This window comes from Anopheles merus, chromosome 2R, assembly GCF_017562075.2.
Source record: "Anopheles merus strain MAF chromosome 2R, AmerM5.1, whole genome shotgun sequence".
Lineage (NCBI taxonomy): Eukaryota > Metazoa > Arthropoda > Insecta > Diptera > Culicidae > Anopheles > Anopheles merus.
The window spans coordinates 49,589,635-49,615,468 of record NC_054082.1 but is presented as its reverse complement, the minus strand read 5'-3'; the positions used below and the strand labels follow the sequence as shown (position 1 = coordinate 49,615,468).

General features: G+C 46.2%; 7 protein-coding genes across 11 annotated transcripts; 6 read left to right on the top strand and 1 right to left on the bottom strand.

The window, feature by feature from the left end:
- Positions 1-8: 8 nt before the first annotated feature.
- On the bottom strand, positions 9-2,050 carry LOC121587902. Its single transcript, XM_041905218.1, has 2 exons — positions 1,660-2,050; positions 9-1,590 (listed from the first exon to the last, which is right to left on the bottom strand). Exons 1-2 carry the CDS (start codon positions 1,954-1,956, stop codon positions 388-390), a joined length of 1,500 nt encoding a protein of 499 aa, XP_041761152.1. The 5' UTR covers positions 1,957-2,050; the 3' UTR covers positions 9-387.
- A 68-nt stretch (positions 2,051-2,118) lies between these two features.
- LOC121587903 (serine palmitoyltransferase small subunit A-like) lies at positions 2,119-4,331 on the top strand. Of its 2 annotated transcripts, none has more exons than XM_041905219.1 (2): positions 2,119-2,377; positions 3,812-4,331. In XM_041905219.1, the coding sequence occupies exons 1-2, from the start codon at positions 2,254-2,256 to the stop codon at positions 3,970-3,972; spliced, it is 285 nt and encodes a 94-aa protein (XP_041761153.1). In that variant the 5' UTR covers positions 2,119-2,253; the 3' UTR covers positions 3,973-4,331. The 2 variants fall into 2 exon arrangements, with proteins under 2 accessions (XP_041761153.1, XP_041761154.1); XM_041905220.1 differs by lacking the exon at positions 2,119-2,377 and adding an exon at positions 2,954-3,665.
- Positions 4,332-4,467: 136 nt separating this feature from the next.
- On the top strand, positions 4,468-10,111 carry LOC121589055 (TELO2-interacting protein 1 homolog). 2 transcript variants are annotated; one of them, XM_041907624.1, is made up of 4 exons: positions 4,468-4,700; positions 4,767-5,603; positions 5,682-7,400; positions 7,490-10,111. In XM_041907624.1, exons 1-4 carry the CDS (start codon positions 4,513-4,515, stop codon positions 7,782-7,784), a joined length of 3,039 nt encoding a protein of 1,012 aa, XP_041763558.1. In that variant the 5' UTR covers positions 4,468-4,512; the 3' UTR covers positions 7,785-10,111. The 2 variants fall into 2 exon arrangements, with proteins under 2 accessions (XP_041763558.1, XP_041763559.1); XM_041907625.1 differs by having other exon boundaries at positions 4,618-4,700; positions 4,745-5,603.
- Positions 7,821-10,111, top strand: LOC121589056. The gene is made up of 2 exons (XM_041907626.1): positions 7,821-8,145; positions 8,285-10,111. Exon 2 carries the CDS (start codon positions 8,327-8,329, stop codon positions 9,776-9,778), a length of 1,452 nt encoding a protein of 483 aa, XP_041763560.1. The 5' UTR covers positions 7,821-8,145; positions 8,285-8,326; the 3' UTR covers positions 9,779-10,111.
- A 1,006-nt stretch (positions 10,112-11,117) lies between these two features.
- On the top strand, positions 11,118-13,874 carry LOC121588994 (serine/threonine-protein phosphatase 5). Of its 2 annotated transcripts, XM_041907498.1 has the most exons (7): positions 11,118-11,389; positions 11,511-11,900; positions 11,993-12,114; positions 12,190-12,911; positions 12,999-13,080; positions 13,185-13,260; positions 13,440-13,874. In XM_041907498.1, exons 1-6 carry the CDS (start codon positions 11,245-11,247, stop codon positions 13,233-13,235), a joined length of 1,512 nt encoding a protein of 503 aa, XP_041763432.1. In that variant the 5' UTR covers positions 11,118-11,244; the 3' UTR covers positions 13,236-13,260; positions 13,440-13,874. The 2 variants fall into 2 exon arrangements, with proteins under 2 accessions (XP_041763432.1, XP_041763430.1); XM_041907496.1 differs by having other exon boundaries at positions 13,185-13,874.
- Positions 13,875-14,247: 373 nt separating this feature from the next.
- Positions 14,248-16,599, top strand: LOC121588995 (uncharacterized protein C14orf119). Its single transcript, XM_041907499.1, has 2 exons — positions 14,248-15,632; positions 15,706-16,599. The coding sequence occupies exons 1-2, from the start codon at positions 15,408-15,410 to the stop codon at positions 15,994-15,996; spliced, it is 516 nt and encodes a 171-aa protein (XP_041763433.1). The 5' UTR covers positions 14,248-15,407; the 3' UTR covers positions 15,997-16,599.
- Positions 16,600-19,710: 3,111 nt separating this feature from the next.
- On the top strand, positions 19,711-24,538 carry LOC121591036 (CLIP domain-containing serine protease B9). 2 transcript variants are annotated; one of them, XM_041911367.1, is made up of 5 exons: positions 19,711-20,157; positions 22,396-23,310; positions 23,411-23,513; positions 23,605-23,882; positions 23,965-24,538. In XM_041911367.1, exons 1-5 carry the CDS (start codon positions 20,046-20,048, stop codon positions 24,300-24,302), a joined length of 1,746 nt encoding a protein of 581 aa, XP_041767301.1. In that variant the 5' UTR covers positions 19,711-20,045; the 3' UTR covers positions 24,303-24,538. The 2 variants fall into 2 exon arrangements, with proteins under 2 accessions (XP_041767301.1, XP_041767302.1); XM_041911368.1 differs by having other exon boundaries at positions 19,716-20,570.
- Positions 24,539-25,834: the final 1,296 nt, after the last annotated feature.

Genomic DNA, 25,834 nt, shown 5'->3' with positions numbered 1-25,834 from the left:
GACATCACTCAATAACACAACACATTCCATTTTAACGACAAACAAACGGTCACGAATGCGTACGTGGCCAGCCCAGCGTCATACGATCGGTAGTACATAGTACTTAAAGCTTAAGACGTCTCAGCACCCGCTTTCCGGAAGGGGGGCTAGCAGACTCGTTATTACATTTCATCTGTTCATCGTTTCATTATCGTTCATCCTCTCATGCAAACGGCATCACAAACAAGCAGCAAAACAAACAAACAAACAAACGATCAGCACTAAGAAGAAGCATCAGGCAATCCGAGGTAACGTGAGAAGCAAGAGGGCACACAAGGATGTGCAGAAAACAGGAAGCAATAAACATATTATGAAATTGAAATTTCAAACCCAACTCCGTATTCGTCCTTATTTCTGGCCCTTCCGTTTGGCGGACTTTACAATCGGCCGCTCCGTCGGATGTTTGGTGAGGTACTTCAACGCCATCGCACCCGTGTCTACCAACTTCTTCGGAGCTTCAAACGCATCCATCAGCGCCTCGAGCAGTGCACGATCGAGCTTCACCCGAAACCGTTTCAACGCGAGCACAAACTCTTCGCGCGTTAGCAGCGTGGTTTCGGCATCACCAAACTGAAGCATCAGATGCCCCAGATCACGCTTCAGCTTTGCCTTCTTTGGCTTCTGCGCCAAGAAACGGCTCCGTTCCAGGAGCATCTCTTGCACGTCCACCGGGCGGGCCGGTTTCGCTCTCAGCACACCCTGGTAGATGATCTGTTTGGCGGGATACTTTCGCTTGCAAATTCGGCACAGTTTGGCCACCGTTTGGGGGATGAACTGAAACGGACCCAGCGAAAGTACCAGCAGCGTAGGATGGCGCATGAAGGTACGCACCAGCTCGACTAGTACGGTGTCCTCGAACACATTGCTACCGAGCCAAAGCTCCATGAGCGTTTCACTCTTCTTCGCCAGCTTCACTACGAAGGACAACTCCACCTCCGACAGCATGTTACATTCTAGTTTGAGGCACTTCAGCTTGGACTGTTGTACAGCTTTTGAAAGAGCTCGACCCAGCTCTTCCCCTCTCAACCCGTTCCAGCTGAGATCAAGCAGTTCCAGCGTTTCGTTCCCGATCATACCCAGCAGAAGGGGCACGGTACATTCTAACTCCTGGTACAAGTGATTACCGGCCAGTAGCAGTTCTTTCAGTGTCTTTTGCGTGGAAAGAAATCGCCCGATAGCCTGTCCGCTGGCCGTGTCTAGATGGTTCCAGCTAAGATCCAGCATCTGCAAACAGTCGCTGTAGATCAGTGCGCTGAACAGCAGTGAACCTCCCCGGTCGGTTATTTGGCAGTGAGCGGCTTCCAGCAGACGAATGCCCGAATTTGATAACGCATCACCCAACACCTCAATACAATCGTCGTCTAGCGTGTTGAAGGAAAGCGAAAGATGGACGATGCTTTGCAGCTCCATCAGCACATTTCCCAGGCATCGGGCCAGCGACACGTTCAGCAACCGATTGCGACTTAAATCGAGTCGTGTTAGACATTCTGGACGTCCTTGAAGTAAACCATCCAGTACGATTTGTACGTGTAGGTTAGTGTAACCGCAACGCTGCAAGCCAGAACAGTTGATCTGCAGATAATCTTAGGAGTAGAGACATTAACGCGCTACCAAACCTACGTTGAAATCAAATTCCACGCTTTCCGACGGAGTTTGTCCCACAGCATCCAGCAGTTTTTCGACACGCCGAAAAGACGTCGCCCCAAAAGTGTTTGATTGCAAACGATACCGTTCTGAGATGGTCGGTGGCTTTTCGTCACCTGTTTCAACGCTTTCTAGCCTACGATCGGGATCTTCTAATGCTGCAAACTCTTCCGCATCATCTACCACGGACGACTGAGAGCTGACGCGGTATGGACAGACTTGAATTTTTCGAGAAAAATCCTCTTCAATGTTCACTTCTAATTTTGACGTCATTTTTTTCTTCTTTTTGCTGTTTTATGCACAAAATATCTCTCTAGACTTAATATCTATAAATATCATGGCTACTCGATAAAACGGTAGCGAACGCAAGCCTCCGGTAATCCGCGTGCACGCATGGGAAGATTGTTTAATTTACGGCTTTACGACCGATAAGATATCATATCCAAACGCCGGGATCGGATTCTTCGTTGGGGTACATTTTGCACTAGAAAGCGTGACCGAATCAGTTGTGCAGTGCAATTGTTACGGCTAAACAGGACCGCGGGCTAACGAATTCGAACCCAGCCTAAGATGGAGAGCAGCACGGTCGTTGGCTGGAAGGAAAGATTGCAGAAACGATGGGACGCTTTTTATCTACAGTGGCAAATTTACAGCATGACATATTTCCTCGAACCGTGGGAAAAATGTCTAGTCAGTATCCTTTTTAAAACGATTTTATAAAGTTTATATACTTTTGGAAGGGTTCTCATATGTAGTGCTCTGTGGAATCAGTGTTTTCGGTCAGTGATGTCCAGCCTATGGTCCGCGGACCACTTGTGGTTCGTGGAATTAATAGACGTGGGAATTGAATATTTGAAAAGAATGTTGTATTACCAAACACGCCGTGCATATTTTCCCCCACAATTAAGCTTAAATTTCCAACAGGCATATTTAGGATAAAATTAAAACATATTGTAATTCTATGCCAAGTGGTCCATGGTCCTTAAAAGGTTGAAAAGCACTGTTTTAGGTCATTACAATGTTGCAAAGCTAAAACAAGTATGGTGCAAGTGTTTTGTCACTGGAATAAAATATTGGTTCAAACAAAAACTTGCAGAAAATTATGCAACATTTTTTACATGTTCAATCATGACGTGTATTTTTATATTTTTGTACCAAAAATCGACGCACCAACTGCATTTTCAAACATGTGCGTGAAACACACCCACGGATTGGATCCACGAGCGCAAGTGCCAAAATTAGCTGTCAAAAATGCGCTTGCTGCTGTTGTTATTGTTGTTGTTGCCGAAGGTGTTGTTTTGATCGGTATCAGCGCGGAGGAAAGGAAAATAAATAAAATCTTTGGTATACATTCCTGTGCTGTATCGTGCGAAATTATTCCACGCTTTTGTACGCTCTTATGTGAATCTAGTAAAATATTTACAATTTTTTGTGATTTTGTGCGTTAATAGAAATTTTATTGGACAAAAATGTCCCCAATTGCGGAATTCCCTCAGTTTAGATAAGAGGGCGTACGCAGTGTGTTCCCCCCGACGAGTTTCCCCTAAAAATGCTAACCTAATTGAATGCGGTCAAAAGTTAGCGCTGAGTAAGTCTGTTATCAATAGCTACGCAATCTCAATACATTGGATATCGGAAAGTCACCCCCGAAAACTAAAGACACCTGCGAAAAAGAGGCAACCGACAACATCTACGGCCAATTGGTGTACGCTTGGTATTGATAAGGGAGTAGTCCCTCGGCTGATTACGAAATAATATTACTCAGTACAGCCCAGCGGAAAGCCTAATCGTGGCGATTGTGATTCACGGCAGTTTACGTTCAGATATTCAACCATAGTGTTGACGCTGAGTCAAATCGTGCACGGTGAACACTGCAGCAACAATGTTTCGTAAAATATGGAAATCCATTTCCTCCGTTTATCTGCTGTACGAACTCAACACCTGCATATACATGCTGGATCCTTGGGAAAAGCGCTTTGTCAGTATCCTTTTCTTAGTGAAGAATCCTGCGGTGGCATTTGTGTGAAGACTTCGGGAAAAGGCGTTTTATATTTCAACAATCTAAAAATCCCTCTCTAATATAAAACATTTCACACTGAATTTTCCTCAACCACCAACTCTTCCGTAGATGCGTTCATATTTGCCATTTTAGGGCTGCTGATCTTCTCGAGCTACACGTTCCTGCCGGGATACACGCGGAAATTGGTTAACGCATTCCTTCCTGCCCATTCCGCCCTGTCCGATCTCGACATGGACCATCAGCGATCAATGGAGTTCAACATACACTGACGATAGAGGGGATGCGATGCTATCGGAGGACCTTTTGTGATACTGCAAATCAAGGGCCAATGGAGGGAACATTGCACGCACCGACGAACCTTGCCAATGTGCAGAGCACAAACAATCGGAGCACCGCTAACTAGACTAGCTTAACTCTAATGTTACAAACAAATTCGATACAATTGTAGTCAGAAGCTGTGTTAATTTTGGTTTGAACGCCCTTGCTTTCGATTGCTTTTGAGCGTTAGTTAGAAATAGTGATGCAAAATCTTCTATCAACGGTCTAGGACGAATCGCAAGTAAATTATGAGTAAGGAAATAGCTTTAAAAAAACCTACATCTGAAAAAAAAATAAACGCATTAAAATTAATCCATCCCGCGTTTTTTTTTTGCATTTATCTCTGATCTACGCTTAATTGCATAAATTTTGGTTCGCAGCTTTGATCGGATTTTCAGCACCAAAATAAGAAAGGTAACGTTTGTTATGTCAACACCATTCTGTCAAATCGTGCCGTCAGTTCGCTCAGCGCTCATAAACAAACCAACATCATGGAGAACTTTTCGGAAATTTTTATCAAAATTAAGCCCCTTTTCAATGCAGTTATTAAGAACCCTACTAAAGCAAATATACTTAAATTGAACGAACAGTTTAAAACGGTGGACAATAGCAGTGTGCAAGTTTTACAAAACATATTTCTACAGCAATTGCTCATACTGGTCGATGCCGTACCAGGGCAGTAAGTTAACGTGCTGCTACCTCGTGCACCACGCCTCAATTTAGCTTCCTTATGTGGTTCTTTCAGGAACAAAAATGAGCTAAAAACTCACCTATTGGAATGCATTATCACCATTCTGCTGAAGGGCCGGCTTTCCAAAGCAGTGGCCCTGCGAACGACGCTACTGGCTGCCATGAAGCTGTTGTACGACCGGGACACGGGAACTGTACGTCCCGATTTATCCGAAGAGTACAAACTGGCCGTGTTGAAAGTGTTGTCGCTCGTGTCTCGCCGAATCCAGTCGGAGCTGGTGGAGGAAGTGTACGTGAAAGAGAACCTAACCCTGCTTTCGCAAGCCATCTTTGTGTGCGTCCGCATAGTAGAAACGGAGCGCGCACGTAAGCTCCGCTTCCAGGCAGTGGATTCAATTGTCTCGCTGCTGCAAGTGCATGACGATTTTGACTTCAACGACACGGTGCTTCGCTGCCAGGTTGCTGAATTGCTGTTCATCACGCTCCCCAAACTTCTCGCCACTTACGTGTCCATCATCAACGGTGATGAAAAGCAGGGTACCGCTGTGTACCGCATAGCGATAAAGGCGCTCGGACGTACGCTTAGCCTTATTTTCGAAGATTATACGAAGGAAACGCTCCACGATGAGTACGGCATTGAACAATTCCGCCAACTGACGGAAAGTTTAGCTGGAACGGAGAGGAGTGCAAACATACTGGGATTAGGATTGAAGGAAAACGATAAAGTTAAATACTTCAACGAAACGTCGCGTACTCGCGACTGGCTGCTGCAGGCTGAGAAGAAGGTGGAACAAATACTGCAGCTCATTCTCCATCTCCGTGGACATGAGGAGGAGCTTATTCGCTTGGAATTTGCCAAAATGAACTGTGAACTGCTCCGGAATTGCACCTAGTAAGTAGATCGACTCTACCCCCATTCCATGCCACTCCCGCTATGTTGACTGTCTGGATGTTTGGATTACCTTTTCAGCAACATGCCTAGCTGTACCGTGCACTATCTACAAACCGTGATTGCCATGTGTAACGACGAATCTGCACGTGTCCGCGATCTGTGCGAAAGGTGTCAGAATTCGGTTCCCTATTTTACGATGTCCTTCGCCGGAAATCGAATTGATGATCTGTTTTTCGACGCCCTCAACCAGCTGCCCCGCGTCATCTACAGGGGAGAGGAGCGCGAACAAATTGCCAGCTTTCGGTTGATAACAGGATTTTTAGGCTTCTTCTCCGAGCCGCAACTGGCCAGCATTTTTTCATCGCAAAACATTCTCGAACAGTTCATTGTGGTACTGCTGGCTGCAGCCGAGCTTGATAGTGTTGCCGAACTCGTCCGTCGAGAATACGTGTCCTATCGCTTTGAGTATGAAGAAGGCTTTCATATGCAAAAGGAGAAAAACGAATCCCGTTGGATCGTGCTGAAGAACGTTTCTGCCCCGCGTGCGAAACAAGCTTTCCTCGAGCTCATCCACAAACTACGGCAGCACGATCAAGCGGTCAATACCGTTCTCATGTACATTTTGGAGAATTTCTACGCCTCAAGGATGAACAGCAATGGATATCTGTTCATTTTGAGCGAACTGATTCCGGAGAACACAAACGACGCATCCAACCCATCTCGACTGCTGGAGCCATTCAAAACGCTACTCGCGGAAGTGCTGCAACCACACCACTGGTTTCTGGAGTTGGACGAAAATGACAACATTTCCGATCAAAAGTACAATGCGCTACACATCTGTCTCGTGGTTCGTACCATTGCCAAACTAGCACGCTTTATGAAGGAACAGTTTTGTTGGTATCTGTACGACGCGTTGCGCATTCTCCTGCAATGCTCCTGCAGTACGCTGAACTGCATTAACGAATCAACGGAGCTAGCACTGGACACAGTGGCCAGGTCGCAGGGAATGTCGAGCATTGAGCAGCTGCTCCATCACAATCTCGATTACATTTCGCAGCAAATCACTCGATGTCTTAGGCGCAAGGAACACTTCCGGGACGGCATGAACATGCTGGAAGCTGTGCTACGTTTTGTACCGTACGATTCCTCGAACGTGCTAGAAACCACGGTTACACCTATCATTATGAACATTCTCGACAGCTACTCGCAGTACGGCGAGCGAAACTCGATCGTGTGTCTTCGAGTGTTGCAAATCTTCATTCACTCGATTCGTCTGCGGTATGCGCACGAAACGGAAAACGAAGCTGAAGCTACTAATGAAAAGGCGGCAACTAATCTTTCCAAACAGATCAAACGCTTGCAAGCTTTTCTGCGGCGAGAAATTGCAAATGAATCAGAGGATGATACGGAATTCAATCCGGATGATCAGGACGAGCAACCCAATGCAACCAATATGAACGAGCAAGCGGCCGAACATCAAGACGAAACAGAAACGGAGGAGAAAGAAGAACACGTTCCTTCGCATATAAAAATAGTGCTGCGCATTCTGACCGTTAATTTCAAACACCTTGCATCATCGGAAGATGCTGAACGGATTGTGGCGCTGTCTACCCTCAATGAGGGAATCTATGTGCTGCAGCGGTATGAAAATCAGCTCCTACCGTTGGTACACAACATTTGGTTCAACTTTACGGAGCGATTCTCTGACCGGAATCCGGCCGTGGTAAGGAATGCATTCGAGCTACTGCTCACCATGGCACAATTGTCCAAAGATTTCATACGCAAACGTTCACTGGAGTAAGTATGTTTAGGAACATGTCGGCGAGACTTAAAACAAACTAAAAACCGCTTTCCCCTATTTTTGTTTCTCCTCTATCAACCGACAGCGATGTGCTTCCAAAGCTGTACCAATTCATGCGGGAACACTGGAATGCTGACCCCGGCGCGCACCAGGTATACAAACTGCAATGTAAATTCCTTACCTCGATCGACGGTTTGGTGCGGAACCTCAACTTTAGCGAAAAGCAGCTCGACCAAACGCTGGAGATTATTCGCCTGTACTGGGTGAAGAGTGAACGACGGGAATTGAAGAAGCAGGCCTCCGAATGTTTGCAGCGCATGCGATCGATCAATTCGCTTGCAGTCTTTTTAAAATGTGGCTGTACAACTGTGCTGCAATAAAGCGGACTGTAGGTAGCTTACATTGATCTTAGTAGCGCATGAGTTTTTACTGACATGGCACACAAGCAGCCGTGGATAGAACCTTCTGAACCTGAACAGAACAAAATATGTCCTACAGTCAAGAAGCGGGAGACAAGCAGCTTGAATCGTTCGACTACGAGTATTCGGAACAGAGCAATTTTGAAGTTAAATTTGCAGTGGAAAACACACAGCAGCTGAAAGCGTTTGTCGACCAGCACGTTGAAAGAATGGCAAACACCCAACCGACCAATGCTTCGAAGATCCCTTCGTCTGCATTTAGTCGAAAACAGCTTACTCCTTTCTACGAGAAAACAAAGCTACTGCGCACCGTTTTAGAAAGGCAAGTTACGCGAAAACTGGATCATTCTAGTGAACCTTGTGCCGCGAAAGTCCATTCGCGTATCCCAAAGCCACACCAAACAGCACACAGACAGCTTAACTTTTCCATTATGGATGAATCGAGAGTACCTTCGTTGCAGGAACGTTCAGATCCGTCGTTGGGAATATTGCAACCAGAGGAAATGGATTTCGGCAGCTTTCGCGTCAGCATCGATGATAGCGATCGGTACAATTCATCTAACCTTTCCGATGGCATTCTACGCGACAGTCAAATGATTTGCAACAGCTTCGAAACATCGTACAACGGCATCGATACGGACTATTTGCTAAAACGCTTGCAGGATCAAATCATCCTGCACAACACACTGCTCGATGCGTCGGAAAAATTCCCAAAGTCCCCATCCATCGAAAATCTCGTCAAACAGTGCATGAAAGGTACGGACGCGCTCACTGCCCTAAAGCAGCGTGTTGCACGCTATAAGACTGCCAAGCAGTCGGCTAGAAAATCACATCCGAACGCTGGTCTACTGCAGGAGCTGCCCAATATTATGCGGCATACGATCAATTGTGCGGAGGATTTACAGAAACTGGCGGAAGAAATAGTACACGTGTCGGCATCTTCCTTCGATTCAAACATTTTAAATCGAAGCTCTATAACATCGAAAAGCATTAAAGATACCACAACCCGATTGAAGGAAATAGAACAAATGTGGCAACATATGCCTACCCCGGAGGACGAGGGTTCGTCGCTGGGACTTTTGCATGAGTCAGAGATGCGTGGTTCTGGTCATTTTTTAAACGATGTATCCGCTTCACTTAACACCGTTTTTGAAGAGGTAAACCATTCTCTGGAAGAAGTTCTCCAAACACCGAACACGCAAAGTTTGAACAGTTTGAAGACCCACTTGAAAGAGTGCCAAAAGCTGCTCTCGGATATCGCGCTTAACAATTCGCTTCTGAACGAAGAATCTATGCCGTCGTTTGCCGAATCAAGTGAAGTGCATGAAGTTCCCCTGCTTAACATCGTGTCCGATGAGTTGGATAAGTCGTGGAAATCTGAAATCGAAGCCTTTCTCGACATATGGAAAAGCCCCGAAAAGGAGCGGTTTTTACAAATTTCCAAACAGACCATTGATGATCTTTCGTTCCTACGCCAAGAGACAAACCATATGCTGGGCAAGATGAAAATTTCTGATCGCAGTAAGCAACCATCGACCCGGAGACAACATCTGATCGAAAGGCTTAACGTATTGCGAGGGACGGAGCAACCGGGTCACAGACCCACTTACACCTCGATCATAATGAAGGATTACATCGATGAGGATGATTTATGTGCCGAGCAAGAGTGCTTGCCGAAAGCAGAATCATCTAAGAAAATGGTTCAATTTACTGACCGCAGCAACGGAGCTGTAAAACCTGCTAAAAAACTACACGCACAAAAACCAAATCTTCGAACGGACATGGTTGAAGCTCGACTTGAAATACTTTTGCAAGAAATGAATCAATTTCAACAAAACTATCTTACCTCCAACAACCAGGAAGGGAAGCAACCAAATTCGACCATCATCGAGAATAAAATTGACGGTCTCATGGCAATGATTTCGGAACTAGTTGGTACTTTACGATCTAATTAAAATTCCCGTAAACGAACCATACAGATTTCAAATCTACCCGCCTTTTTTTCTTTTTTATCAATGTGATCAATGGCACATTCAGCAGCAGTTATAGAACATTCAGCAGCCCAGCATTGTAGTGATGGGAAAAGTTCCGAAATCTCCTAGTGTTCCCGAATTACGCGTTCCTAAGTCATTCGCATGAGGGAACGGTAAGAAACTCACCGCATACTGGTCTATTTGATGAATGCGCTGGCTCCTAAAATTCCGTATGTGATAATTTCCATCCGAACTCTTTCCACTTTGTTAAGGCTTACTGAGTGAGTGGTGGTTAATAAATTTAAGAAACCTGTACAGTTTCCGCTTTTTGACAACCAAAACATGAGATATCTTAGGTCAAAACTAATGAAATATGGTGAAAAAGCAAAATACCTTTCTACTTTTTAAATTAAAAATTTCATAAAACGATATTGTATGATACATTATAATTAACTCAAGGAACGAGACAAAAATAGGAACTGTGAACTGTATATGTTATTTGGAGCGATTATTTATAGCAACTTCCGAACCACTTAAGGAGTGAATATTTTTTAAATTTCGTTTATAGGAACTATTTTTACAGTGCTCGTTCACAGAAACTAATGAACGGTGTTCGGACTTCTGAATGATAATTGGTACGGTATTGGAATTAGATACGGAACTACACGATTCCTTGTTCGGAATCAATTCCAGAGCCGATTCCGCGATCAGAATCGGCTCCGGAATCGGAATTGACCTGGAAATCGAAATTTGCACCGATAACGAAATTAAGATTGCCTCCAGAAGTGGAATTTACTCCGGAATGAGAATCAGTTCTTGAATTTAAATAAGAAGTTTCAGAACCATAGTCAGTTCGGGAATCTCCATGAGAATGGATCGTTTACAAATTAATTTTGATTATTTGCGGCTATCAATACGAAGCATCTATGGACCCAAACGCCTATTTTTATGGAGATGCCGAAACCGACTCCGTTTCGGAGGCGATTCAGATTTCGGAGCCAATTCCGATAAAAGAGCCGATTTCCGTTCCGAAACCGATTTAGATTTCGGAACCAATTCCGAAATCGATTCCGGAAAGTGATTCCGGACCTACTATCCGGAATCGATTCCAGAAAACTTCGAAGCTAGCTGGAATCTATTCAAGTTTTTCATTTTTCCATTACTTATTGGAATGTTACTGAAGAGCGCTTTGTTTGAAACCCGATGTCGTTCTGATTCGCTCCAGCAACGGAGTCACTTCACCAGGTTCACTCTCATCACTACCGCAATTTGCCATCGCTACTTGTTCGCAACAGCACAGCTGCTGAGAACAATCAGCTGTCATCGGTGACAGCGCACAGAACGCACCGATAAAAAAGCAAGCATTGCGTGCATTAAGATTTCGTTCCGTTTCTTTGCCGTGCATTTTCCCTAGTTTATTCTGTTCTTGACTCATTTGAGACTCTCGTATGAGCAACATGTCATCCGCAGCCGAAGAAGCGAACCACAAACCGGAGGCGCCGACCGCTCCAGCGCAAGAAAACACTTCCGAAGAAAACCCCTTGCAGGCAAAAGCCGACGAGCTCGGTGCTCGTGGAAATGAGTTTTTCAAAGGTAGGTAATGCGACCGCCTGACTCGACCTTAACACGAGGAGGGTGCAAAACATTTGCCAAACACGACCGTTCGTATACGATGTGCACGATAGTCATCGGTATCGTTTCTCCCTCCCTCCAGAACAAAACTACGAGCAGGCAATCGCGCTCTACACCGAGGCGATCGAAACGTGCCCGAACGAGCGGTTCTACGCAAACCGCAGCTTCGCCCACTTCCGGACAGAATCGTACGGTTACGCACTGAGCGATGCTGATAAGGCGATATCGATGAAAAACAGCTACACCAAAGCGTACTACCGCCGGGCGGCCGCGCTGATGGCGCTCGGCAGGTTCAAGAAGGCGCTGGCCGACCTGGAGTTTGTCGCGAAACGGTGCCCAAGCGCGAAGGATGCCCAGGACAAGTACACGGAGTGCAAAAAGATGGTAAACAAGATCGCGTTCGAGAAGGCCATCTCGGTGCAACATCAGGAAAAGAGCGTGGAAAAAATGTGCCGTGATTTGGAAATCGCAAGTAAGTGACGCTGGGCCTTGGCTTGACCACCAGCCCACGAAACCGTTTGTTGATGATTGGCAATTTGGTTTTGCTACGCCCTTTCGTAACAGCTATCGAGGATGACTACACTGGACCGAAGCTGGAAAACGGTAAGGTAACGCTGGAGTTCATGAAGAGTCTACTAGAGTGGTACAAGAAGCAGAACAAGCTGCATAAAAACTTTGCCTACAGGGTAAGCGGACCCCACATTACCGGATTTAATTTGCACGTGCGATTGCCTGTAACGCGTTTTGCCTCCCGTTTGCAGATTCTTTGCGATATGGAAACGCTGCTGAAAACGCAACCCTCCCTGGTGGAGATACCAGTGCCAGACGAACAAAAGTTTACAGTGTGTGGCGATATCCATGGGCAGTTCTACGACCTGCTGCATATATTCGAAATCAATGGTTTGCCATCACCCACCAATCCCTACTTATTCAATGGCGATTTCGTCGACAGGGGCTCATTTTCGGTGGAATGCATCTTCACCCTGTTCGGTTTTAAGTTGCTATACCCCAACCACTTCTTCCTCGCGCGAGGAAATCACGAAAGCTTCAACATGAACCAGCTGTACGGTTTTACCGGCGAGGTGGTTTCGAAGTACTCGCAAAACATGGCCGACATGTTTACGCTCGTGTACAACTGGCTGCCCCTGTGCCATTTGATCAACAAAAAGGTGCTGGTAATGCACGGCGGACTGTTCTCCAAGGATAACGTGTCGCTGGACGATTTGCGCTCGATCGATCGCAACTGTCAGCCGCCGGAGGAGGGCCTAATGTGCGAGCTGCTGTGGTCCGATCCGCATCCTCTGCCCGGGCGCGTACCGTCGAAGCGCGGCGTCGGCATACAGTTCGGCCCCGATGTAACGGAGGCATTCCTGAAGTACAACAAGCTGGACTACATCATTCGAAGCCACGAGGTAAAGGCGGAGGGCTACGAGGTGGACCATAACGGCAAATGCATAACCGTATTTTCGGCACCTAATTATTGGTAAGTTTGGCGTGCCGTAAAGCACCGTGTCTGGTGCTAGTGGCAGGGATGTGGTTTAATATTTGCCAACTATTCTTGTCCGCACAGCGATCAAATGAAGAATCTGGGAGCATTCATCACACTGAAAGGGAATGATTTGACGCCGAAGTTCACTACCTACGCAGATTCGGTAAGTGATGCGCGAGTGGTGAAAACCAGCACAAACCCTTCTTTCCCCCGGAGCTGATTGCATAACGTTGTATATCTTATCTTTTCTTTTCTTTGTTCATTCAGCCACATCCCTCTATTCGGCCGATGGCATACGCTTACAGTTTGATGTCATAGTACGGTTGAAGCGCTCAGTTGAAAGGTATTGAACGTAATTTCAATATTTTTTCTTCGTTTGTTGCTGTTTGACTTTTGCATTAAAATCTCCATCATCGCAGTGATCGTGAGGAAAGCTCAATGATTCAATCGTTTTAGATTCGATCGATTAGATCCTTGTTTATTTCGTTTCCTTCCTGTTTTTTCTTCTTCTTCTTCAAGTAGCAATTATATCAGAGCCAATTGAAAACCAGCTCCCAGAGTTTGGCAAAATATATGTCTTTTTTTTAATGTTTGCTGGAGCAAATGATGAGGGATCATAACACGAACATGAGTGAATGGCAGCATAGAAAAAGGTGACGGAACGCGTTACATTTGAACATATTTCCTTCAGCAAAACATCGGTCTATTAACCTAGTTTTCGTGATAAGTAATTATCAAAAAAAATAAAACAAATGTGGCCAGCAAATAGTACATAAATATCCGATAAACAGAAAGATGGCTAAACAAAATGTTTGATCCGCGGTTGCATTATGCGGTTAGAGCTTTATTGAAAAGCAGTGAAAAAATTGGTTAAATGCTCGTGTAATATTACAATTTGGTCTTTTGGTGTGCGTGAAGTTGGAAACTGTATAGAGAGAACATACAAATAGATGGAGAACGGTCCGGTGGCAAAAAACAAGTCTACTGTTATTACACCTTTTGCAGAAGAGTATCCGAACAATTCATCAGTTATGTCGAGCTTTGTATACAGCTGCCCATCAAAACCCGTTCAATTATAATTCCATTTTTATTTTTCTTCATAAGCTAATCGCATATCCAAATTACGTTGAAACATGAATAGAAACATGAACGAGAAAGAAAGGCCTATTAATAGAAAGAGATAACAAAAACCGGCAACCGAATCGAATGTCATATGGAGCAGAGAAGCACGTTTAAAGCGACGCGTTGACGGCTTAAACCTGAATTCACATAACATGTAAACATGCCAAACAAGTTTCTCCCGAAAGTGCACCAGCAAAAAGAGAGCGAAAATAGACGGCTTCGGATTAGTGCGATATCTCGGGAGGAAGGTAAAAGCGGGTAAACAGAAACATCAACCAACAAAGGTGTGGAAAAAGTGTTTCATTTGTGTTGCAAGTGCACATCCGCTCCTGTTCGCCGTAGGCTACCGTTTGGCGAAGGCTGATTTTGATAGACTGTTGTGCTGCAGCGAGTTATTAAAATTTCTCCAACCTGATTTGTTACGAAACTGTTCATACAACCCCGGAGCAACCGGAAAAGCTTATAGTCATCATTGTCGTCGGTTTTAATTAAATCATCCAGCTTGTTTGACGACCAGAGGCCTCAAAGCATTGCAGAGACCAGCGCATTGCAAAAGGTGAACGACTGAAGCCATCAAAGTTTGACCACGAATTGTGCGTAATCGCAACCAGCCAAACGTTCGCTGCCGCATGTGTGCGTGTGGCTGTCTGTCTGTAGGTGAAGCTGCATCAGCAAGAGCGCCAGAAGCGGCAGCAGTGTAGCATTCGTTACAGTTATTTGTTCGCTCCCAATCCGCTTGATCCGGCTATCCCGGCTGTGCACAGTGCGCTGAGAGAAGAGAAGAAAGTCAAACACACGACGCGATCATCGTGAAAACAAAACAGCCTCACTGCCAACACTCGCACGGGACGAGGCGGACGGCAGCGCGCTTGAGAGAGGTGCTATCTCGCGGGCTGGATGCTTGCAGATCAGGAACCTAGATAAACCTGAAAACTAGAACCCCGGGAAAAGCGTACGAAAGAAAGCGCCCGGACGATAGAGAGGGAGAAAAACTGGTATCGGAAAGCTTGCCAACCACCACCACCACCAACGCGGCAGCATCAGAGTGTGGGGCAGCATAGTTCCAGTTTCACATAACACACACCACAGTCTGCAAAGGTAGGCGCAGTGAAGATTGTTGTGCGACTCTAGGCTCTTCTCGGCTCCGTTCTTCCCTTGGTTGTGTCGGAAAGAGGCGACAAAAAGTGCCGTTGTTCTTTTTAGCATCGTGTCAGCTACGGTTTGATGTTGCATGTTTTCGCTTACTTTAACATTTGGCTGATTTGTTGTTAAATTGTCAGATCCACCTGGCAAAGACAAACCCCTCTGCCCAGTGCGAATTATCTCTACCTTACCTGTGTGTCTAAAGCATCACTCTCCCCTCGAACAATGTCATCAAACGGATCGTACAATTTAACCGTGGACGGCGAGCTTCGCTATGTTGCCCAGTGGTTCGAAGAGTGGAGTGACTTCCAACGAGAAGACTTCATACCGTACCTGGTGTCCTACCTGTCACAGCAATCCGGGAGCGTGGGGTACGTGAACGGACTCATCAGTGCCATGGCGCAGATTAATCCCGGTCAGGATAAACCGATGAGTCTGTTTCAGTGCAGGGTAAGTAGGCAGCGAGAAACATAAACTGCTCCGAAAAATCACACATTCGTTTCTGCCTTCTTTTCCTCCCCAGGTAAAGCTATTCAACGAATGGTGCATCAAATGGCCGGAAGAGTTCAAAGCTAAGCTATTGGAGCGTCTAGAGCAAACCGATAGCACGTTTGGCGCACGAATACGAACGGAACTGGAGTGCAGCGCCAAGCCGATGAATGGCTGCCTGGAACAGCAGCCCGAAACGCAGCAGACAAACGCGGAAGCAGCAGCGAGAGAGCTGGCAGATGACTCAGAACCAATCGGCTTGATCGTGAATGCTGAACCCGTCATTGTGGCGGCAAATGCCATCCTCGTCGCAGACGAAGATTAGGTGTAGTGCGCTGAGTACGCGACAGCGCAACGATATGAACATTCCAACCGGGTACCTTTAATTGCGCCCCTTTGTCTTGCAAACCACAGGGGCATAACCGATCATGACAGGCGCCGTACATGTTCGTGGCGATGCCATTTATAATAGCATCATAAGGCAAAAGACACACTAACTATTTATTACCTACTGGTCTTTAAAAGTAGCCATTCCACAAAGAGGATATCGTACCTCGAATTTCACAGTTCCATTATGCATTATTTAAATATTACATTTTTTTCACTAATCTACTATACCCATGGGTATGAAGAATTGTTGAATCTCGGCGAAGACAGCTCGAATTGTTCCCAGTATTAACAGAAGGAACATAGGCATGCTAACTGTTCAAAAAATACTATTGGATTGAGCATATAAAAGACTTACTAATTTCTCACTCAGTATACACCGTTCGAAGATAATCAAATAAACCCGTTTTCAATTGGATTGAGATCGGACATTTAAAAAAAAGAATGATCGTTCAGCAGTGTGATCATTCTTCCGCCTGCCGTTTATCGTATCACTAGTGTAAATGAGCTGTACTGAATAAAGTATAAATATTAACAAAACCCCTTCACAAAACTCCCGATCTTGAACGTGTTTCCTTTCAGCGGTAATCATACAAGGAAAAATTAGCGATGCATAAATAATGAGTTCATTGGCAGCCGCCCGGCCCCGGCAATATTCAACACAAGTAGTGCATCGCACTGCACTTGATACAAATGTACGGTCCGCGCAGTGTAAGGTTGCACTTTGACATAGTTTCAACCGAAACCGTACAAAACGAACTGCTCGCGGGTATAACAAAGACACTAGTCCAGTTGAATCATTTGTGGTGGATTCGCAACAACAAAAAAAACCCATACAAACTTGCAGCAATGTTCGCTGAACTTGAAAAGAAGCTGTTGCGACACAGCATGAGACCTCGGACGAGAGGCACTACCTAAAATAAAGTGCACTATTTTCATGAACAGTCGCTGCCGACAAAGCCAGCAAATCGACGGAACTAGAATGGCTCAAAATCGATCGGCCAAAGCTTTCTGGACAAAAGGAAGCGACATTAATGCTTGAAAGTGACCACGGGAGGCTCTCAGCCATAGAACGAACTCTAATAACTGCAAATACAAAGGAAAATTATTATGTCCGCATCACCGCACTCCCAGTCCTCCAATGCCTTTCGTTCGATCCTCGCCCAAGCGCTGACGGTCACGAGGGAAAATTGGCCACCGCCTTTCGCGGTAGTTACCGCCATACGCTGTCGGAGAGGTCCGGTTGTGGTTTACGGGCCGATGTTGAAGGTCAGGGATGCGAAAGAAACACAAAAACACATTTTTATTTTTTCTTTCTTCTCTCAAGCACTAACAGCTGCCGTAAAAAAAAAACTCTTCAGAACAGCTCTTCGGTGGGGGCCAATCATAACACTCATCATCAGCGACGGTTGATCATCATCAGAGATTCATCATTCTGGGTTGGGTTAGCGCAGGGAGGTGCTTTTTCAAATTCTCATGTGGTGCGAGCGCTACGGTCGTTACCAACAGCCTTGAACATGAAACACATCGCATTGAGGCCAAAAATGAATGCTTGATCTTGACGGTTGTCGGACCCGGCCCCAGCATCTTCAGTGTGCGTGTTTATATTTTGGGGTTGCATGTGTACGTGTGTGTGTCTACGAAGATAGAAGGAAAAATGCATAATTTGAGGCTGGAAGATGTATGCCGACTACCTTCGTCTACGCCGTCGGCGTCGAATGCAATGAAATGCAAATTAATTGGACAATGGTGAGAATTGGAATACGATTCGAACGCACACCCTTAGCATTCGTTGGCACGCAGTGTTTGGACATACAAAATCAACACAATCAGCGAAAGATCAATTTGATCGATATCTTTACGCCAGACGATCGATAAAACAAGGTATTTTTGATTGGAAACAAACAAATAGTCGAAGTAATGTTTTAATGCTAATTATTAAAATGATGCTCTATTACAGAATAATTTAACTATTTCATTAATTAGTATTTTGTTCATGTATCGATTTATATTTATTTTTATAAACGAATCTACACAGCTATTGTTATGTAATTTCATTACGTTTTGATTTATTTCTGGGTGATTTACTTCCTGAAATGTCCTAGTTTTTTTTGTTAATTGATTTTTTATCTAAAACCAAACAAATTAGAAAGTTAGAAATAAGTGCAGTGATAATTTTTAAATTATTAACATATAATTAACAAAAAAAAACGTTATGTGTTGCATGTTTGCAGAAATGAAATAAATGTAAATCATTTGATGAATTGGTGGTTTAAAAATGCATTATAAAGCAAAAAAAAGCTTTTAAATCATGCATTATGATCAGGCTGTTGTTCCTTACTCGCAATTCACTATTCACGAGTGATCGTGTAATGTATAAAGGCTATTCTATGAACGGTAACATACATTTCGCGATTTAATATATAGTTTGGAAAATCCTACGATATTCAATGAAAAGATCCTGAAAGATCATTACCTTGTTTCTGTTTTAAATATCATTTGCTGAAGCATCCAATGCAGAGTGGTAAGTGGCAACTTACTAATGCCGATTACTACTTAGTTGAAGCACGCAACCAAGGTTTCGTATTGGTACTAGTACTAAACACACTCACTCACAAGGTAAAACATCATTCTAACCCAAGTACATATATTCATGCTACTAGCTTATCCTATGAGTGATACGATGCATAGAGAATGACTAGACATCGCGCTACTTCGCACAACTTCATTTAAAACCATTTCAACCAGCTAAAGCATGGGTTTTTCTTCGCACATTGAGGTTACCAGTTCAAGAACAATCCATTGCAAGCTCGAGAATAAAGATTTGTTGGTTGATGCACGCTTAAGAGTGGGGGATTTGGGCGATGATATCTTCCGTTTTGCATGAATGAATCCAATTCCAATAAAGTTTCTTTTGATAACCCTTTTTGTTCCCCTTTGTTCAACTCGGGAAAAATAGAACAACCTTCCGTTGTAATCCTAACCAATAAACTGTCCATTCAATAATAACAAACAACCGTAAATTTATCCCACGATAAAACAAAAAATGTCTCTTGGCCACTTATCCTGGCATCTTACAAAGATTCCAAAGATGTCACTCCCCGCAGAAAGTCGACAACCAGCAGGATTAATGAGGCTGGGATGGGGAATCCCATCCAGTGGGGATCTCATCGCTGGAGATCACTTGCAGAAGCAACGAATCTGATCGAAAAGATACTACTACCTTAACGAGCCGCACACGCAGAGATGACTCAGCAGCAGTTGAATCAACTCATTTTCATTAAATTTGCAGACAATTTCACGGACCAATCGAGCACGGCGCTCAACAAGTCGAATGGCAACAAGGAAGGGTAGGTAAGGAAGAAAAGCCCTCACACGGCGGAATAGAGAGAGTGTTTGGGTTTTCCTTGAAGCATCACCACCACTACCACTCACCACCGTGGTTCTAAGCAGCGAGTTCGCACTCACATACGAGAGTGCATTGTGCAGGTTGTAGTAAAGGTGTGGGAAGGAGGGGTGGTTGCAACTACTGGCCCCACCGCTTCTTGTAAGGCGTCGACGGCGGCGGCAGCGTCGGTTCGATGCGTGAGTGCAGAACATAAAGACAGAACCCAAACAACACCCAAATGCCCCCACGCATCGCGCGTAAATCTTGAGCCCTCGTGGAGGGGGGGACTATATAAACATGATCACCGCTCGGGTCGGTTTCGATTGTGCGCGGAAAGACGCAATGTGGCACACAACGCGAGTGCGGTCGTTGGGTTTGCTGCAGTGATCGGTGCGCCGGAACGATACAGTCCATGAGTGGACCGAGGGCTGTAAAGACGTTAACAACGAATTTCCGTGCGAGGTCACAACCGAAACGGATGGGGACGAATATCGGTGGCACATACCAACAACGCCACATTTAAATCTCGGCTGCAGCTGTGCAAAGTGAAGTGACAGTTTCGTGGCGTACGCGCTTACTTTTCCGCACAGTTGTTTATAATGATCGGTGATCGAGAGTGTTTATTTGTTCTTGCATCTACGAGCAGGTGGCTGTGCCCGTTGTTAACCAGTGAAAAAGTGATCTCAGTGAAATTTATTGATACTTCCATGAGTACGTGCATAAAGGAGAAGAGTGTACTTTAAGCGAGTGTTCCCCCGTATAAGTGGCCACTTTCGACACTTCAGTTAGGGCCACTTCGGGGCAAGTGGTGTGTACACTTCAAGATCGCACTAACCGCCAGCGGGTTGGGTTCCGTAGCGTAGCAAAGCACGTTAAAAAGTGAACCATATCAAGGCCGGTACAACCGCCGTACAACGTGCTCGGTAGTTTTAAACGGTTCGTTTTCTCGCCAGTATTAACACGCTATTGTAGTTTGTCTGTAGTGTAGGGCTTGTTTTGAGTGTGTTTTTTTAGTGTAAAAGTCCTACGACAACTGTTCATTCCTCTCGACATCATGTGCAAAATCACAACACGATCCAGTTTGGCGTTGTTCATGCTGACGGCGGCATCCCTTCTTGCCGATGGTGAGTGACACAAGTAGCCGTGAATCGTAGCGCAGACCGGGGACGACCACGTGCATGGCCGTGCGCAATCGTAAAACGAAAGTGAACCACGATCCGGTCGGTAAGCGGTGAGCTCTGCACCGTTTGCGGCACCGCGCGTACGCGCTTCAGTGAATCTCGTGCATTTTATTCGGGCCAGGAAAGAAGCGTGCCGTAATTTTGGACTCATGGCCACCCGCAAACTGGGTGGCATCGCTCGCTAATGCAATAACCTACCGCTACGAACCAAAACATTGGTCGGCCGGCCGACTCGCTTAAGCCGATCTCGTTATCTGCGTGTATTTCGTGATTTGTCATCAAAAGACTTCAATGCAAAGGTGTCGGCGACGAACCCTCCCAGGTGTAGCGGAATTTTGAAATTTTGATAATGTAGCGTCTTCTTAGTCACGAAAACAAACAAATAGAAGACTGAATTATTTTACATAAATTAGGCTTGTGACGGATCTTCATCTCTGTGCGGTGGTAATTAATGGCGTTCTTTTAGATGAATGGTTCCACTGAAAGAACTACAAACACGCTTGCTGTGCAGCCGAAAAGAACGAACACTTTTTAATGATTCATACTATTTACGCGTGGTTGAACTGTCTGCGTTGCCCCGAGTTCTCGTAACGACTTCTCGTACGGCACCGTAAAGACGTAGCCGAACAAGCAAATTTATAGTTAATGGACGCTCAATTAAATTGTAAAACTCATCGACATCGCTGCAAATTGTTTTGATAACAACCTATTCGTGTTTACACCAGTAAATTCAGCATAACACCGAACAGAAAACATGGAATGGATTACAATGTTGTGCAATGGTCTTGTTGCCAATTCGATAACTATATCCTGGTGTTTTGGTCCAGCTGATTCTAAACCCTTTCCCATTCGATTGTGCGTTAGCATAGATCAGTTCTGCCGACGTTCTAAATTTGTTGCAAGACTTTTTTATTTGTTTCTGATACAGAGACTACTTTCAAACGGCATTCTCGGTGGGCAATACCACCTTAGGACCGACTGAACTTGAGCAGTTCAAACGATCTTGCCTTTGTGTTCTCGTCTTGGGTCAGGTGTTAATCCCAATACCGAGACGTATCCGTTTTCCGGTTCGTTGTCCTGCGTTTTCTGGTTTTTGTGTCAACTGATCGTTAGTCGCCGATAGCGGACGATAATCATAAGTAGTCGTTCAAAATGCTTCAAATGTTTTTTTTTTGTGTGTCTGTTCTTCGCTGTTCTTGCCGCTGATTCATTTTTATCCTCCACAATGGAAGATTGTGGAAATCGACAAAAATCGTGCAGCCATACCTTTCTTGTGAGCGACCCCGCGCATAGCAGCACGAACCAACAACCTCCCAGAAAAAAGGGAAATGATTTACATCAGCCTAATTCAAGCATAACGCGCGATCTTCTTGCGATTGCTTGGGGGTTTGCTTGCCCTTCGGGGCAGGTTTGCTGTTACCTTGACCGTTCGGCTTCGCATACGATTTCGAGCGGCTAGCGAGGCAACCAATTTTGTGGTAGAGTTTGAAGCTTGCTCTAGTGGCGCTGCCCCCACTTGTACGTCTAGTCGGTTCGCTGGACCGCTCACACCGTTCAACTTCCAGCGCTTACGTCAATACATCGGCCCAACAACACTGCCTGATCAATGCTGATCGGACCCAAAAACATTCGCGGCTGGGAAAGTCCCCGTCCGTCGTTTGCTAGACAGAACGGGTACTACCACCCTCAACCTGTTGGACGACGGAGGTCAAGCGAGCCGCAGTTTGGCTTCATTTAACTTTCTTCCCTCTTCTTTCTTCCCCTGCAGCGTTCGCCACACCTTGGGGCAGTTATTACGACTACGGCGGACATCCGTCAGGACCGCAGGTATATCAGTACAACCAGCGCGTCGAGCATTACCGACAGGTGCCGGACAGTGTGCCCGCCTCGTCCGGTGCGATCAACTGTCGCTGCACAAAGCTTCGCTACTGTACCAAGATACTGGAAATGCTGCGCAATCCCAAGCCGAGCTACGGTAGCTTCAACTCCAAGCTGAAGGAACTGGCCTGCGGGTACGGCACGGACAATGAGCCCAACATTTGCTGCCCGCTCGACGATAGCTGGCTGCGGGACGTCGGCACGGACGATCACTCGTCCGAGGAGTCCGATGCGCACGATACGGCGGGCGCCATCGGGTGGGACGAGGGCTACACCAACCGAAAGTCGGACCAATGGTCACGGGAGCGCTTCAAGTACATACCGATGACGGCGTCCGGGAAGGATGGCAAGCGAGCAGACAGCACCAGAACGCCGACCGCCGGCGGCAACCGCTGGAAGCAGCAGCGGCCCCAAAACGGCAACACGATCGCTCAGTTCGAGGATCCGAAAACGATGAAAAACTGTCCGCCGGTCATTTATCCGAACGAGGCGGAAGTGTCATTACGCCCCACGAAAGCGTACGTTGCCCCCATCATGCGAACGACGACGCGACAGCCGGTGCTGGGCAGCAACCGACTGGCCGAAACGACTCCCCTCCCCACTACCGAACCACCACAGCCACCCACGACAGCAATACCGACGACCACGGAACTGTTGACCACCGTGCTGCCGACGGTTGTACCCGATCAGCCGATGATTAATGCGCCGCTGTGCGGATTGTCGGTGAACACGCGCATCATCGGCGGCGAGACGGAGGTACCGGGACAGTTTCCCTGGATGGCGCGGTTAGCCTACCGGAATCAGAGTAAGTAAACGAGTGTGGCATCCCGCTAATCCTGCCTTTGCCATACAGACAAATTCATAACTTCTCCCTCTTTTCTTTGGCGTTTGCTATGGCGTTGTAGCCTCTGGACGCGTAACGTACCGTTGCGCCGGATCGCTCATCACCAACCGACATGTGATAACGGTGGCCCATTGTGTCACGAATCTTATTGATGAACTTCAGCTGTATGTATATTGCTAGTTTCGAACAGTGTCCACGAAAAAGTGTGTCTTCATCTAACACATCTCTCGCAACTTGCCTCCGCCTTCCGCACAGAGTCAGCATACGGTTGGGCGATCTGGAGTGCAATGCCGTGACGGATCCGCGCTGCAGTGCCCGCTACCAGGACTTTGCGATCGAGCAGATCATTCCGCACGAGAGCTACGACATGCCCAAGTACGCCAACGACATCGCACTGATCAAGCTGCGTGAAACGACCGAAACCTACAACATCATCAGCCCGCTCTGTCTGCCCACGGACCAGTACGCACCGTACGCGCTCAACCTAACCGGCCAGCTGGGCATCATTGCTGGCTGGGGTTCAACCAGCAATCGTAAGTGTCGATGCAACGTGTGTGTCAGTGAGAAGCTAGAAAAATGATCCTTTATCCTCTTCCCTTTCTTTTTTTTTTGCAGGCAGCAACACACCCAGCCCGACCTTGCAGTGGCTACGGTTGCCGATCGTGGACACGGCCGGCTGTGCCAACGCGTACGCCCGGTACAGTGTCAACTCCCGCAATCCCATCATCGTCAGCGGCAACCAGATGTGCGCCCAGGGGCAGGAAAACCGGGACGCCTGCCAGGGCGACTCCGGCGGACCGCTGATGAACGAAGCCATCTCGACGCGCGACCGGTTCGTGCTGCTCGGGCTGGTCTCGTTCGGGCCGCGCACGTGTGGCGTTTCCAACTTCCCGGGCGTGTATACGCGCATTTCGGCGTACATTGATTGGATATTGGCCAACGTGATGCGTTAGTCGCGGTCACACCAGACGCAGCAACGGGGAGTAGTTGGGGGTTAGTGGTAGGGAAGGGGGAGTAAATTAAAGAATAGGAAAAGACATAAGGATAGGAACTGTGTTTCTTGTATGTAGTAAGCGTTTATTTTTTTTAACCACACCATAATGTGCTGTCTCTCTTCTGTCGGTTCGCATTCTACGAGGTGTTGCAGAGCTAGTGAAATTTAAATACAAACCATGACTGAATAGTGTGACACACTGGTGTTGTGTTGTCTTTACTCTGCGTCTTTGTTTTTCAATCCATCATTGCTTCCCCTTGCCGTATAAATTGCATCGCATAAGGTCACTTTTAGCTTTCTTTTTCCCTTCGCTACAATGAAACAATCGAACGAATTTGACCACTTTGTCAAACTTCTTTTAGTCGTGCCAAGCAACATCCAACTCAAATGTTGCTGTGAAATCATCATACCAAATTAACAGTGTAACCGTGTTTCCACTACTACCCAACAGAGGGCGCCACGTGCAGCGGAATATTGGGCGTGTGATTCAAAGCTGGCGCGCAAGAAACGGTGGGCGCGTGTGTTTCGTCTTCTGTTTTCGTATCGATTTTTTTACAAATTAAATTGATCCATCCAGACTAGATCAATAGCATACCCCTTGCCCTTCCCCTTCCAACCACCAGCGCTCGAAGACAATTCAAGAGCATCGATTGACCTTCCCATGGTCCCAACCGAACGCACACGCGTGCGGGACATTTTGGAAGATTATGTATCGATCGGGAGGGGGAGGGGGGGTGTTTCGGTGGCGGACGCGCTGTTTCGTGGCGCAGACAAATGCAGAAAACCTGTTTTTATCACCCCCAAACCGGTATCTAGTAAACAAAATATCCCAGCTTCCAGCAAAAACACGATGCGACCGCCGTTGATTGCCGCCGATCGACTTCTGTCGTTTGTCGGACCATGATATCTATTCTTTTGCTACATAATTTCAACTTCCAATGGTTCTGTTAAAACCCAGTCTAATACTGGTTTTTTTTTTGTTTTTTGTTTATGATCTTTATTGGCACATGGCTCCGTGCTCACATGCTGTTCGATCGACGATAGCGCCGCCTCCGTTATCAATCGCGCAATTTCGGAAGTAAATGGCACCTCAGGTGTATGACAATTGGTAGCATTTACTTGCACTTTTAAGGGCCCACGGGTTTACCCAACGATTCCCATGTTCCAGGTACGGCGTTACTTACCGTTCGTGAAAGAAATACATAATAATGAAAACAAACGAACAAAGTAATGGTAAAGGAACGGAAAGAGAGAGCAGAATGATGTTGATTCGTGTGTGTAAATATAAACTGGACAGAGCTCGAAGCGCCTTGGAGGTGAGGGTGGGGGAGAAGCGCGCGGCAAGATTCACCTGACTTTGGGATTTCCGTCCGATCATGTTTCCCTTCCTACTGCTGCGGCGAGGGCAACATTCTCGCGAGCTGACTTTGCCGCCGCGTACCTACGTCAGGCGTACGAAAGCGAGCTGAGAAAATAGATGCGAAAATCACA

Coding starts and splice junctions, on each gene's coding strand:
- LOC121587902 (XM_041905218.1), bottom strand. CDS start 1,956: ATGACGTCAAAATTAGAAGTGAACATTGAAGAGGATTTTTCTCGAAAA. Junction 1,591..1,659: donor GCGTGGAATTTGATTTCAAC/GTAGGTTTGGTA, acceptor TCTGGCTTGCAG/CGTTGCGGTTACACTAACCT.
- LOC121587903 (XM_041905219.1), top strand. CDS start 2,254: ATGGAGAGCAGCACGGTCGTTGGCTGGAAGGAAAGATTGCAGAAACGA. Junction 2,378..3,811: donor GTGGGAAAAATGTCTAGTCA/GTATCCTTTTTA, acceptor ACTCTTCCGTAG/ATGCGTTCATATTTGCCATT.
- LOC121589055 (XM_041907624.1), top strand. CDS start 4,513: ATGGAGAACTTTTCGGAAATTTTTATCAAAATTAAGCCCCTTTTCAAT. Junction 5,604..5,681: donor CTGCTCCGGAATTGCACCTA/GTAAGTAGATCG, acceptor TTACCTTTTCAG/CAACATGCCTAGCTGTACCG. Junction 7,401..7,489: donor ATACGCAAACGTTCACTGGA/GTAAGTATGTTT, acceptor ATCAACCGACAG/CGATGTGCTTCCAAAGCTGT.
- LOC121589056 (XM_041907626.1), top strand. CDS start 8,327: ATGGATTTCGGCAGCTTTCGCGTCAGCATCGATGATAGCGATCGGTAC.
- LOC121588994 (XM_041907498.1), top strand. CDS start 11,245: ATGAGCAACATGTCATCCGCAGCCGAAGAAGCGAACCACAAACCGGAG. Junction 12,115..12,189: donor ATAAAAACTTTGCCTACAGG/GTAAGCGGACCC, acceptor TCCCGTTTGCAG/ATTCTTTGCGATATGGAAAC. Junction 12,912..12,998: donor TTTTCGGCACCTAATTATTG/GTAAGTTTGGCG, acceptor TTGTCCGCACAG/CGATCAAATGAAGAATCTGG.
- LOC121588995 (XM_041907499.1), top strand. CDS start 15,408: ATGTCATCAAACGGATCGTACAATTTAACCGTGGACGGCGAGCTTCGC. Junction 15,633..15,705: donor TGAGTCTGTTTCAGTGCAGG/GTAAGTAGGCAG, acceptor TTTCCTCCCCAG/GTAAAGCTATTCAACGAATG.
- LOC121591036 (XM_041911367.1), top strand. CDS start 20,046: ATGATCGGTGATCGAGAGTGTTTATTTGTTCTTGCATCTACGAGCAGG. Junction 23,311..23,410: donor GTTAGCCTACCGGAATCAGA/GTAAGTAAACGA, acceptor ATGGCGTTGTAG/CCTCTGGACGCGTAACGTAC. Junction 23,883..23,964: donor CTGGGGTTCAACCAGCAATC/GTAAGTGTCGAT, acceptor TTTTTTTTGCAG/GCAGCAACACACCCAGCCCG.